Here is a 13,605-nt window from a genome sequence, read left to right on the forward strand (position 1 = left end):
ACATAGTTAATCAGCTTCTTTCCTCCATACCTGCTGTTGTCACCACAGCCCTCAAGTGTAATGAATGGGGCCGCCGTGTGCTGGAGGAGCATCGTGTTGTTTCTCTAACTGGAGCCCCATGGCTTTTCTTTATCTTCTTTTTTTCCCCTTGTTTTTAAGCAGGTGAACAAAAATCTGCCTCCTCCAGCCTGTTGTGCTCTGACACTTGACGCTCCAGTCAGTGCAACTGTGGCTCTGCTGCGCAGACAGCCGTTGTTTTCAGCTGCCTGAGATGATAAGCTGCCATAGTTTTACATTTCTCCTTGGATAATATTTTCACGTGATACATATGATAACAAGAAACCTTCATTACCTTGCCAAGTTCTTGGAATATACTCTGCTTTCTATTGAACTCCGAGTCTCTGACAGTTGTTAGTGGAAACGTTAAGGTTTTCTGTCTTACAGGCTTTCAAATCTAAGAGTAGCAAAATCAAAAGGGAATTAATTTGTCCTTTGTTTATATGGCTCTCAAGCGCTGCCTTGTTCTGGAGATTTTTTGGTTTTGCAATGAGATTACAAAATCCTCTCTGTTTTTAGGATGGAAAACTAACTTTCAGAATGTGGTCACAGTTCAGTTAATGCAGTGATCCCTCTCAAAATAAAATGGACATGAGCAAAGAGGTGCTCACTTAACCCCCAAGAGTTAATATGCCAGTGATTAGTCCACAGGTAAGAGTTGGTGGGTGTGGCACTGGAGGAGCACAGGGCTGCAGGTACAACACAGACTCTGCATCACAATCAGGGTGGGGCAAGCTGGGTTTTACTCCTGACCTCTGCAAACCCCTGAGTGCAGCCCCAGCACCAGGCTGATAACCTGGGCTTGTCTGGTATTGCTTATTTTGGTCACTGGTGCTGCTTTTGGCCTGACCAGTGCCCAGAGCAGCCTCGCTGGTGTGATGTGTCTGAGGGAGCAGTGCTGTGCTGGTGCTGTGCTGTTCATTAGTAACACAGCTCTCGTTTAAGCACAGGCTGGGGAATTGGGCTGAGTGTGACAGGTTGTCTGAGCTCCAGGGAGAAAGCCAGCCCCAGGGACACTCATCCAAACGCAGGCTCTTGGGGACTGGAACATGCCATCGTACCCTGGGCTTTAGTTGGATGATTACAGATGAATTCAAGTGCACTTCCTATTAAAACAATTACTGTATTTTAAGCTCTTTTTGTATAGTGTGTGAAATTTCTAATTACTAGAGCTCTGCACTGGGGACTGACAGAGCCTGGTGCCTGTTGTTGGCTAATTAAGCTTTTTTCATATACTTGGGAGCAGCACCATTGAACTTCATTGGGGTTATCTCCTAAATATTCTGTTGAGGCAATTTCCAACCTGCAATTCTTGTTTGTTCTACTGAGCATTTTTTTCTTTTGCCTTTAACCTGTTAATGCTGATTTGGGCTCCAGTTTTCAGCAGCACAGCAGAATCCTCCTTCCGACTCGTTTTTTGTTTTCATTTCTTCTTTTTTCAGCCACCAGATGAAGAGCTTTGCAGTTAAGTTAGTGAGCACATAGGGAGTCATGGGAAGTGAGCATGGACTGTTCCCAGCTGCACAACTGAGTACACTTAAACAGAGTGTTTTACCACCTCTGTGTTGAGTTACTGGTCATGGGAGTGATTCACAGTGGGAGCTGTGTCAGCCAGTGCAGCCCACTCACGAGATTTCTAGAACAGTGCAGCAAAGCAAAAGGGTTTGGTGGGGGTGGAAGGGAGGGCAGACCAATCTTTTTTCCCTTAATACTGCACTGTCTGGAGTCAGATCCTTTCCTAGTGAACACTCAGGAACCTGAATGCCTCACCTGATCACATAAAGGGAACTGGATTCCAGCAGCTCTGGCCTGCCCGTCAGTGGGGAAGGAAGGGCTGCGGGAATGAGAGTGCTCTTGGATTGTCACGTGCGAAAAGATGAAAGGTTACAGACACACTTGTATATCTTGGCTTACCTGAATGTTCAGGCATCTGAGAATTGCTCTAAACTACACACCTGATGCCCTGTGACTGCTGAAATAACAGTGGCAGAGCTTTGGCGATTCTCGGGCCTTTTATAGACTTGGTCAGGAGAGAAGGTGTCAGTCATGGGCTTGGTTGGGATTTAGTGAGCTGGAGTTTAAAGAGAGAGATGATAGTAGTAAGACACTGGTCTTGGACGCACCAGTGTTAAAGAAGTCTGTAACATCTGAGGTGTTGATGGATGATTTTGATGCCTGTTTTGCAAGAAGTTTCACATCTTGGATGTTAACGACAGGTGCGAGAGTTTCAGTGTGAGTTGGAAGTTTGGAAGCAAAAGTAACTTGCAGAGATCTTCTCAGTCTGTCATCAGAGCAGAGTGTTGTCCTCTGTAGGTCTCTGCACTCTCCAGTTGTTTCTCTGGTTAATAAAGGCCTTTTCATTTGCAACAGAATATACTGAAGGAACATGCTGATGATGACCAAAATCTTGCCATTTCGGGTGTCCCTGTGGTCAGCTGGCCCAAGAAGACCCCAAAGGTAATGAGATACAATTACTTACTAATTATTGTTGTGGTCTGCTATTTATTGATCTATAATCTGACAAAGTGCTGTCTATGATCCATTGGCAGTTTCTAGCATTTTTAACAAAACATGTTATTTTTTAATGGGTTTATGATTAGGTCTTGAAGCAGAACAAGAAAGTGCCTCAGCAGGGAGAAATCATTAGAGTTTCCATTTAAAAAGGATTTGTTTGGGCCTTACTTGTCAGTATAAAACTTTGATCATTGGTCATTTACTAGTTATGGTGAAATCTAAAAATGTGGATGCATTTTGTGTAAAATTAAATGGTGTGTAAATGCTACAAACCAGTCATTTAGTGAACAGTTTCTTCTGAATGAGAGGATGGTTTTTCCCTTACACTGTGAGACTTCCTGAATTCTCTGTACAACATGCCACTGTAACTTTGAAGGATTGTTTTCTGTCCTTATATCTTAATTTTTCCTCCTATATATCAGAGTAATTATTTTCACTTTGCAGGACAACGGTGAGGTTTGCTTTGTTAATGCTTATAAAGAATTTGAAATAATTGACTAAAGAATAATGTCAAAAGGCTGGATGTTATTTATAACAGTGGTATGTTTACCACACTCCAGTTATTCAGCATGCTGTAAAAGCAGCTTTGCTTATTTAGAAGATGTCTCATCGCTTCTATTTTTGCGTTCATTTTTCACTGAATTAGTTTTATAATCCATTATTTCTTTAGAAATGCTGAAAGGGTCGGTCAGCTTAAATCAGGCTTCAAAGTGAAAATCTGTTGTTGTTTTCATTGCAGATACCTTTCAAATAATTATCAGGGGAAATAATTCGCTCAGGTCTCGCTTTCTGTGCTGGTGCCCTTCTCCCGGCTTCGCATCTAAACCACATGTAGCCACGAGAATTTGCTGTTTTCAGATGAGAAGTGGGAGACCATAAACATGCAACTGCCAGAGGAGAGTGGGGCAGGATGAGCACATCATGTTCCTTCTTGGTTTCTTTTTGGGTTTTAGCTCAGCACATTTCAGATAACTTGTATCTTGTTAAAGACATATTTCCCGTTTAGCCTGTAATCAATCCATGGGAACATGCTCCGTGTTTAAAAATTTTATTTGTTTAGAAACAACAGTGGAGAACCTTGAGAAACAGGTATGGAATTCTCCACTGTTTTGATGGCTGCTGTTCATTCCTCAGTCAGTATATCTAGGCATTGAATAACGCAAAATTTCTGTGACCAGAGGAAAGGTTATTTTATAATAAAACTAAGAAACAACTGACTTTCTTTTGAGCTTGTGATAGAAGGGAGGATCTTGGTGCTTTGAGGCTTTTATAAGCTTTGGCATTTGCTAATGTTCTTGTTCACTTTATTTTGGAATCCTTGATAAATGCTTCATTTATTCTATTTTATTTCTGTGTACTGGCAACATAACTGCAACTGTAAAAGATTTATAATTTTTGTGACTTAAAACTTATCCCTCTTTGCAAAATCCCTCTTGCTGGCTGCAAGGGGTTTTTTAACTTTTCTTTGGCCTTTCTGAAAGCAGAAGCTTCTAGAAGGCATCATTTCTAGTGCCAAGACAATGACAAACAAACACATCAGTTAATAACAAATGAGAGGAAAACTTTCACAGAAAGTCAAGCTTTAGGTTGAAGTTTGGAAATACAAAAAAAAATAGAAGAAATCCTTTCACCATTCTCTTCATATTTTCTTTGCTTGGTCTGTGATCAGTTTATGTTATGTCTTACATTTTAGTTGAGAGGTACACGTGCAGATAGGGCTGGTGTTATCAAAGAGGAATTTGTTGTTGTGCTTCTAATTGGCAAATGTCCTTGTCATCTTCCATGTTGCAGCTATTTCCTTTCCTGGGAACAGAGGCCAAGTGAACAGGCTGGGAAAAGATGTCTTAGAGTTGAGCCTTTGAGTCCCAAATTAAAATCTGTGGGCAAGACAATGTAGGGGAGATTTGTCTAAAAGCAGTGTTAGTAGTTAAGCTTGGTTATTTCTCCTTTGTTCCCTGTAAGCCCTGATAATTAAATTGAAGATTTTACAGAGAAGAAAAACCCATAGGGAGGGGGAAACTCCCTTGAAAAGTGAATTGTAGCTGGTGGAGCAAGTCTCCATGGCCAGAAGATTCCACAAGCACAAGGCAGGGGAGTAAAACCTACCAGTAATTTTGCTTTCTGCAGTCTTTTGTAGTTTATAGGAGAAATGGCAGATACTTCACAGTGCCTTCCCTGAGATCCTTGTGTTCAAAGGGAGCAGGAGATCCAACACAGCACAGTACCAGCTCCTGTGGGGCCTCCAGGGAGAGGGTGATTGTCTGATTCCAAGATAAAGAAAAAGAAGGGAACTGAAATCCAGAAAGAAGAGGCAATAAAGGGAAAACATGGTTCTTGCTTTCGCCCAAGAGAAGACTCCAGAAAAGATTTAGAAAGACAAGAGCAGCAGATGGAGAAGGAAGAATAAAGCCAGCATTAAATGCCAAAACATTTCAAAGAAAATGGAAATGACTGTAAAGAAAAAGGGGAAGAGACTAGAAATGGTGAGAGAGCAGGATTAGGAGAGAGACAAGTACTGAGAAAAGCAGAGGGAGAGAACTCTGACTGAAGCCAAAGATCCCTGGAACAGGGACAGGGAGTGACTATGTGAATAACCCAAGTTGTGGAAGGGTGAGCTTAGTTATGTTGACTTGCTTTTGAAAGAACGTGCCTTTGATAGTCTGAATGATTTTTTTGAAGCAGCAAATAATATTTCCCTTTAAAGCTGAGTTACAGTTTCTGTAACATGTTGTTTGTGTGATGTGCCAGCAGCAGGCACAGCTCTGCGCTAGAGAACAGCTGCTTGAAGCCTGGGACATGCTGGGTTTAAGGAAGAAATGTGTCCATTCACCTCAAATCCCACTGCACAGAGGATAAGGTGTAACGGGCAGGACATTTAACTCAGGACAGGGAAGGCCCATCTGTGTGCTGTGGCCCCACTGTGCTACCTCACTCCTGTGCACCTTTTCCAAAGGCATTTAGGGCTGTGGTTATCCTGCAGTGCCCTGACAAAGGAAATTACTCACTGGGAAAAGAAACAGAAGTAATAATCAGCCATGGTTTAGTGAGGAGATGAAATAACTGGGTGACATTTGATGATGTTGTGGTTAGTGCACAAAATGGGAGGCCGGGGTCTGCGTCTGCTCCCAGCTCTGCTGCAGCACCTGGTGTCGCAGGAGGTGAATGGCACGTTGCTGCTCCCTGAGCTTTTCCAGATGGAGATGGGGCTTCCCATCTGGGGGGCTGGGAGGTGAAATTAATGTTTGCAAAGATCTGTGGCATCTTCAGTGCAAAGTTTTTCAGTAAAGTGTGTGAACCATTATTATTTTATGGTAATAGAGACATGGTGTGTGATTCATAGGCACCTCTTCAAATCATATTTACTCATCTTTATGGAGCTATTTTGAGTCGTTTGTGCTTCTAATTTATTGATAATTATTTACCATAATAATTACATTCCTTTAGGCACCTTGGAGTTTTTTCCCCCTTTTCGAAAATCTCTTTCAGAAGAAGCAAGAACCTGCCTTTTTCTTTCAGCTATAGAGTAAGAGAAAACAGTCCAGTGCCAGGGACCTTAGAGTATGTGCAACGGTCCTAATTTAGGCCTGTTCAAGGAATCAGCATTGTGGGACCAAGTGGATATTTGAAACCTGCTTGTCCTGATGGCTGACTGACAGTTTATGTACCTTCAGACTGGGCAGCAGACGAGACATTCCCAGCGATTCCCAGCTGGCTGCCAGCACGGATGGAGCTGTGGATCCCTTTCCTGTGCTGGGGGCTGTGCAGCAGTGAATGTCCCCTCTTAATGCAGGGCTCAGTGTTGTTGGGGGGGGGTTACAATCATTAAGGTTGGCAAAGACCTGCAGAATCAAGTCCAGCCTTTGACCGAATCCTGCCATGCAATGGTGGTCTGCTGCCCGAAAGGAAGGGCTCCATAGGGTATGATGCCTTGAAATACTGGGTTCTTAAGCAACTAAAGAGGAGTAAGAAAACATCCTAACTAACTTCTCCCCCATCCCTGGGACATGAACTTTTGGATGGTGTGAACAGAGGGCAGGGCCTAAACCTGATCTTCCACTGTGGCGACTCATGGCCGATTGATCACTGGTGCAGGAAGCTGGCGACCACCAAGCCCAATCTAGAAGCCCACTCTCAGGAGTTGCCAGCATTCCAAAGTTCCCATTTTTCTTCCCAGGGATTAGGGATAGCATTTCATTTAAGGAACTCAGAATATGGCCCAAGCAGAAACAGCATTTTTCAACCCATTTCCTATTTCTGGAGGACAACAGTCAACTCCAGCAGCATGTAATTACACTCTGTGGCAGTGCCTTCTGTTTTTATTGTGATAAAGATCTTTAGTTGTCTATGAAGAGCAGCTATAAAGAACTAAAATATGTTTGGACTCTCTTGTTCTGTGAAGAGTTAGAAATGCAGACTGTGGGCTGGATTCTCATCTTTCTTACCTGGCACAAACCTAAAGCCACTGCATTTGTAATGATAGTGAGTGTCCAAATATATACAGGTCTGGCTGTGAGCAGGAGATGGAGCTGTAATTTTCAGTAGCTGGTAGAATATGCTGTAATATGGGGCTTTTTCTCTGATGCCTGTTCATACCATTTCTCTGTGTAATTTTTACCTCTTGATTTTAAGAGAAGAGACTTAAGTATAATAATGAAATGGTAATGTTCTTAGTTAAAGGAGTACTATTAATTAGTAAAGACCACAAACTGAAATTTTAATTGGATTATGCTTTTTTTAAAACACACCCTTCCCTGCAATTGGCAACATAAACAACATTTATAGCTCTGTATCAGGGCATGAAAACCAGGCAGAAAAAGTGATAATCTGGAGGGAGGGGGGAAAAAAAGACATCCCTCAAGCTGGGTTTTTTGCTGTTCTTTTTTTTGAGTTGGGGGGTGGTCATGGGTGGGCACAGCATTGAAAGGGACCTTCTGGGGTGGCAGTATGTGATTCCAGCCATTAGTGAGTTCTGTCCTATAGCAGTTTAGTTTTTACCCCTTTATTTTTACTAGAAATCTTTTTGCAGAATTCTACAGATGCATCCATGGATCTGTATGAATAATCTGTGAGGGGCAGAGAAGAGGCTGATTACTGTGGCTGAGGAAAGTCGTGCTCCATCAGCCCACAGTCCTTGTAGCACCAAGGCCTGTTTTGGTGGTGCTCAGTCACAGCAATTTAAAGAGGCGTAGGAACAAAGCAGGAATACAGAGCTCTTCCCTCTGCTTATCTTCCCCGTTAAGCTGGAAGATTGTATCTTCATCTTTTCTGCTCAGTGTCCCCTGGTAGAATTTTTTCCCCTCTGTGAATTTACCTAATAATTTGTGGAACCTGTTGATCTTTTTGATCTCCACAGCATCCTGTGGCAGCGTCCCCCGCGGTTTAATAAAGCTCTGTGTAGATAAGTACTTCCTTATGTTGTTTCAGATGTGTCCTTTAATATCATAAATACACTTCATGCCCTCTGTATCATGCATTTTGAGAAATTTGAATGAGGTCTCTGTTCATCTCCGTGCTGTCAAGGATTTTTTATGTCCCTGTTACAGTGTCTCAGTATTTTTTTTCCCTACTCCCAAGGTGAAAACCACAAGTAAGTTCAATCTTTTCTGGCACACAAACCATATCATTTGTTGGAGTATTTTTCTCACTCTATTCTAGTTCCATTACAGGTAGTTTTGAGGTGAGGGTGAATCTGGGATTCCACAACCACATATGGTATTCAAGATGTGATGTTTAAGAGCAGAGACCAGAAGGACATGCCTGGTTCAGCCTGGCACAGTGAAGTTGAAGGGGGAGATGATTGTTGTGTAAGTACTTCAGGGAGTGTAAACATCGGGGCAGGAAAAGAGTTATTTAAGCTAATGGACAATGTTGGCATGGGAAGAAGGGAATATAAACATGCCATAAATAGGTTTAGCTGGAAATAAGATTTCTGATCATTGTTCAGAGTCTGAACCAAACAGCACACAAGGAAACCAGTAGACAGCTTTGGTGAAAAGAGTGGCAGATTCTTAGAAATAACTTGTATTTTAAATAGTTAAAGGCAGTTGGATTAGCCACCATCTCTAGATATGGAGCCCATAGATGTCCTTGTGCACTTTCACATGTCTGCTGCCATTTTCCAGCAAGGAACCTGTTTCCTTTTTTATGGTATTTCACATTAAAAATTCTGGGAAGAGAAGATTTACCAGTTTTTAATAACAGAGCTCCTTTATTATGGCTCCAATTTTATGCAACTTTATGCATTAGATCAAACTTAAGAAATAGTAAGTAAATGGACTAAGAATCAGTGGACACAATAAATTTGATTGTTTGCAGAAATTAGGGGGGAAAAGCATAGAATGGAGTGTTTGGATTGACTTGAAACCAGTGTGATTTTTCAGAAGTGTTGAGCATCGTTTTGCATCAGGTTTTCCTTCAATTCAGGGGGAGAGGTGCAAGGTGGACAAAGAACATTCCTGAAAACCTTTGAATAAGTACTTCCAGTTTTTACTTGCTTGCTTACTAAGAATTCCTGCCATAGCTATCGCTGGGCCAGCTCCACCCAGAGAAGCAGGAGCAGTGAGGGACTCGTTACAGCAATTAGTGTTTTAACCAGAGCAGTGTCTGAAACAGATCTGAGCACGTAGAAATGGCACAACATCAAACCAGCATCAGCTTCAGGAGCCTGCCCGGGGGCTACCACCAGGAAAGCAACATTCCTTATAGCAGCAGTGGGAAAACTCTGCCAAATTCCCTAGGACAGACCAGTCCTTGGAGATCTACTCAGGGTACTTCCTGTGGGAATACAAATTTATTAGAAAGCAAATATTGACAATTAAAAACTAGGACTTAAGTAAAAATTGAGTCTATCTAGTGTTGGAAAAAAATCTGGGAAGGATAAAAAAAGAGATAGGTAGACAGAGAGCAAAACAATTCTACGTAAATTGTTGTAGGATGTATTTTTCTGGTTGAGATTCAAATAAGTTTTCCATCAGTCATTCCAAGTGGGGCAGGAGCAGAAAGGGGATTTAAACTGTCACATTTCATTCTTGGCAGGCACCAGCTTAAAGGTGTTTGAAGTGATCTCACACAGCAGAGCCTGAACTCTGCTTGGTGTCTACAACAATTTTAAATGCCAGTAGTCTGTAAGGAGATTTGCATATACAAATATGTGTGTATTGTGAATCCTTTTTGTTGATAAAAAGTCCTGATTATAAAGTTCATAATCGACTACAAATCAGACATTTCTTGGTAGTTATCAGATGCCAATAATTACTTTTCTCCCAGAAAATAACTTAAGTACAAAAGAAAATGAGGATTTAAATCAATTTAAATTTGTTTTTCTCTTTACTGATTGGAATCAGTGATTTAAATAATTTTGAATAATTTGTGTTCTTTTACACTGTAGGATAGTAGATGCCATGTGGTAGGAGAGAACTGAAATATATTCAGAAAGATACCCCAGTTCTGGCTCCTGACAAATCTATTAAGAAACAAAAGCACATAGTTGAGGTTTGGGGGATATTTTTTTTTAGGGGACTTCCCACAGTAACTATGTGCCTGTGAACCTAAGGCCTTTCCCTGCTGACTGCACTTGGGAGAAGGAAAAAAAACCTGATGCACCAGAACCAAGGACTACTTGGGGCACTGTGCAAAGGAGGGAAAGCTGTTGAAGCTACTGGGAGTTCCTGTCAAGCGTCTGCTTTCCCGGGGCAGCACTGCCGAGGAAAGCAGCTCCTTGCCTGACCTGTTTACTTTTCTGAGCACTGTTTCAGTCTCTTACAAACATTAGTCCTCCAGACAAATTCATTCTGTGGTAATTCCTGCAGACCCGAAGAGTTTCAGGGTTTGCTGGATGTGTATCATACATAACATGCCCAGGGGGGCTGGAACTACAGTCTAGAAGGTCCCTTCCAACCCAACCCTTTCTGTGATTCTACGAAAGAGCTTCTGCCTATTGCCTCAGTATTTTTCTAAAAGCTTTGCCTAGTGACTTGACAGATTATTTCTCACCTCAAGAGGCAGTACTTGAAATATTGTGTCCCTTCAGGGAGTAATTATAAATAGCAAGGACTTGAATGAGCACCTTCTTAATCTTCCATCTTTGACTTAATATTTTCACTTCTTATCAGCTCTCAGCCACTTGCTTTGAAATCTGACCAATGCCTTTATGTGATTAATACATCAAACAGGTAAATTAGAGCCATTTTGACTCTGAGTAGAAATCTAAATGGATTGGAAAAAAAATGAACAGACATCTCTGTTTTCCAACTGTTGTGCTCTGCGTATCACACAAGAAGATTTATGTTTTCTTCCCCATTGTCATTCTTCTTCCATAGGCACGAATATTCAGTAATACAAATTTTTCCCAACTACGCCTTGACTGCCATTTTTCATGGCAGCAGCTTTCTCTTTATTTCATGACAGCAGAAGTGCTGATGAGAACTACCTTAGTCTTAAGACCTTTGTCATAGATAATATGTGTGAAATGAGTTGACAGATCTCAAATTTTATCCCCAGGAGCTTGCCTACCTTGGCCAACAAAACACTAAGGTTTGAACCTGGCTTAAGAATTCCAGCATCCTTGTGTTCTCCCCCACCCCAACATTAAAACCATCCAAGCTTTGAGTTACGTATCTGAAACTTAATAGTTTAGTTTCTGGATCGAAGCACATTGGCAGAGCAACAGGGAAGGCGTTTGTCATCCCACAGTATGTGCCGTGCAATTATGGACATTAATCCTGCGTGCACTTTTCAGAACAAAATTGAATTGTATGTTCTGTCCCCGAGAAGATGGCTTCCTTTAGTTCCACAGCACACTGAAATTAAACTCTGCTGAGAATATAAATGAGGGCTTGTTTCAACTTCATGACTTTCCTCTAAGCACTGGACCAGATAGAAGAGGGACAGGAGTGCTCTTCTTTTTGAAAACAACAAATAAAATATATGGATAAACTCCAATAAAAGCAAAGCAGCTGTGAGTGTTAGCCTAGTGTGGTTTGGTTGTTAGTCCTGGATGTTTCCCTACAAATCCAAGTCGAGTTTGTAGGTGACAACAGTGAGCCCTCATGAGGCAAACTGCACTTCAGCTTTTCCTTTGCTCACCATCTGTTTGGGTTTGGTCTCTGGATTTTCAGGCTGCTGCCCACACGTTGGACACAACTGACTCTCCCAGAGTTCTGTGCCGTGTGCCAGAGCACTTTGAGCCACTGGCAGCAAAGCAGGTTACGTATTCCGGTTAATCCACTCTCTCAGCCACATCTATTTGCATGTTCCTCCACAGCACGGCAGTCACTGGTCTTATCTTCTTAGGAACCTCCTTCACTAGTTCTTGCATTTACTGACAGAACATGGCTCTTGGAGACACAAGCTGTGCTGTGGAAACACTCTGTGCCATCAGGTTCTGTGGGAGAAGGAAGCATGGCAGGATTTCCCTAATTTCCCAGTGGATCATCCTAGTCATGCCACGGCTCTTCCTGTAGAGAAGAGCCTGTCTTGTGTGGTAGATGGAGTCCATGTTTCACCATTCTGCAGTCTTAGTACTTTTTTAAGATGACGGGGTGTTGGGGTTTGGAGGGGGGTTGTTTTGTTTTTAAGGTATATGGGAAATGGAGTGAGTGTGTTACTCACCTGTTTTGGGTGCTGCTCCTCTCCTGCCCTGGAATAACCTGTGGTTGTCATCCTTCAGGAGGAGGCTGTACAACCCTTGCTGCCTTTGCTTCTCCTGGATACTGGTTAAGGAAAGCATGAGCTGTAGGCATGGCATGGAGGGAGCAATCAATATTATTTCATCTTGAGTTGCTTTATTTGATCTATGGTTGATCAATCAGACCATTTATTGATGAGATTGTGATGGATACTCAGTGCATCTGATGACAACTCTTATGTCATAGTTCAGATGAAGTAGATAGCAGAAAGTAGTAAGATCATGGATATTTAGGTTGTCAGACTGTCACTGCTAGTGTTGAGAATACAACTGAAATATTGGTTAGAACTCTTGAGAAAAGTGTCATGAAATTTGCCCAGGCCCAACAGTTAAGATCATATTTCATGTGAATGGACACTTACACCAAAACAATGAACCTTAGAAAGCTACTGGGTAACTCTCTTATTCTGATACAGGTCAATAATCGTGATTCATAAACATCTCAGTGGGTTTCCTTTTCAAAAACATATGTGCTGGCCTGCAGAAAGCTGCAGCAGCTTAAATCACAAGATCTTTTTTCAAGGACTTGCAAATAAACCAGTTTGAGGTTGTTTGTCTGATTGTTTCCATGTAAATATTTTTTCTAATACCAGCTAAATATAATATTCCGTAAAGGTGCATAAAAAGTTTCAAGGGAAGGATAAATTAAAGGTGTGTTTGTGCCACATAAAAAACTTTATTTCACTTCATAGTGTGAATCATAAACTCCAGTGTGTAATATGAAAACAGATCCTGTTTAGCACTGGAAGCAACAGCTAAAGTCTGTTGGTACAAGAGATGCTCAGGAGTGAGTGAGTACAGCACAGGGGTTGTAGTCGTCCTCCCCCATCTTGGTTTTACTACTTAAGGATATTTGCATGAGAATAAAATCTGGTTCTTTGGCACTCATCTGCTCCTGCTGTTTATTCTTCGCTTGAGGTTATTGTCTCAGTTTGTGACAACATAATTGGTTTCTGTGGAGAAGATTATGATATTGATGAGACTTATATATGACTTCAGGTGAGGTGCAATCAAAGCAACAGTTCAAAATAGAAGGTACTGTCTGTTTTCATGCAGTTTTCACTACGGCTCATTCAGCAGGGTAATTAAGGATGTTATTTATTACTGAACTGCATCACGCAAAGCTGAAGTATGGACACAGTTCTGCTACTACAGGCAGGACTAGGGGCACTGCTGCTTATTTTGTGTTCAAAGCTGTTGTAAACTCCACCAGGCTGGGCAACTAGATGCTGTTCACACAAGGGTTGCTCACTATTTGTTGTAATTTAGTGTTCTCTAGTGTAGACAAGCTGAAAGAATTGAGCTGGAAAATGCTCTCTTAATAGTTCTCTCTGTGTATTAAATATTCC

At 41.7% G+C, this 13,605-nt stretch overlaps 1 protein-coding gene across 8 annotated transcripts in view; it reads left to right on the top strand.

The window, feature by feature from the left end:
• KDM2B (lysine demethylase 2B) overlaps positions 1-13,605 on the top strand; it is a 116,939-nt gene that overhangs the window by 74,698 nt on the left and 28,636 nt on the right. For all 8 annotated transcript variants that reach the window (XM_064675069.1, XM_064675065.1, XM_064675068.1 and 5 more), the window contains one exon: positions 2,428-2,514. In XM_064675069.1, the coding sequence (XP_064531139.1) occupies positions 2,428-2,514 (87 nt within the window). The remainder of the gene's footprint in view (positions 1-2,427; positions 2,515-13,605) is intronic.

Source organism: Pseudopipra pipra, chromosome 18 (genome assembly GCF_036250125.1).
Source record: "Pseudopipra pipra isolate bDixPip1 chromosome 18, bDixPip1.hap1, whole genome shotgun sequence".
NCBI classification, from domain to species: domain Eukaryota; kingdom Metazoa; phylum Chordata; class Aves; order Passeriformes; family Pipridae; genus Pseudopipra; species Pseudopipra pipra.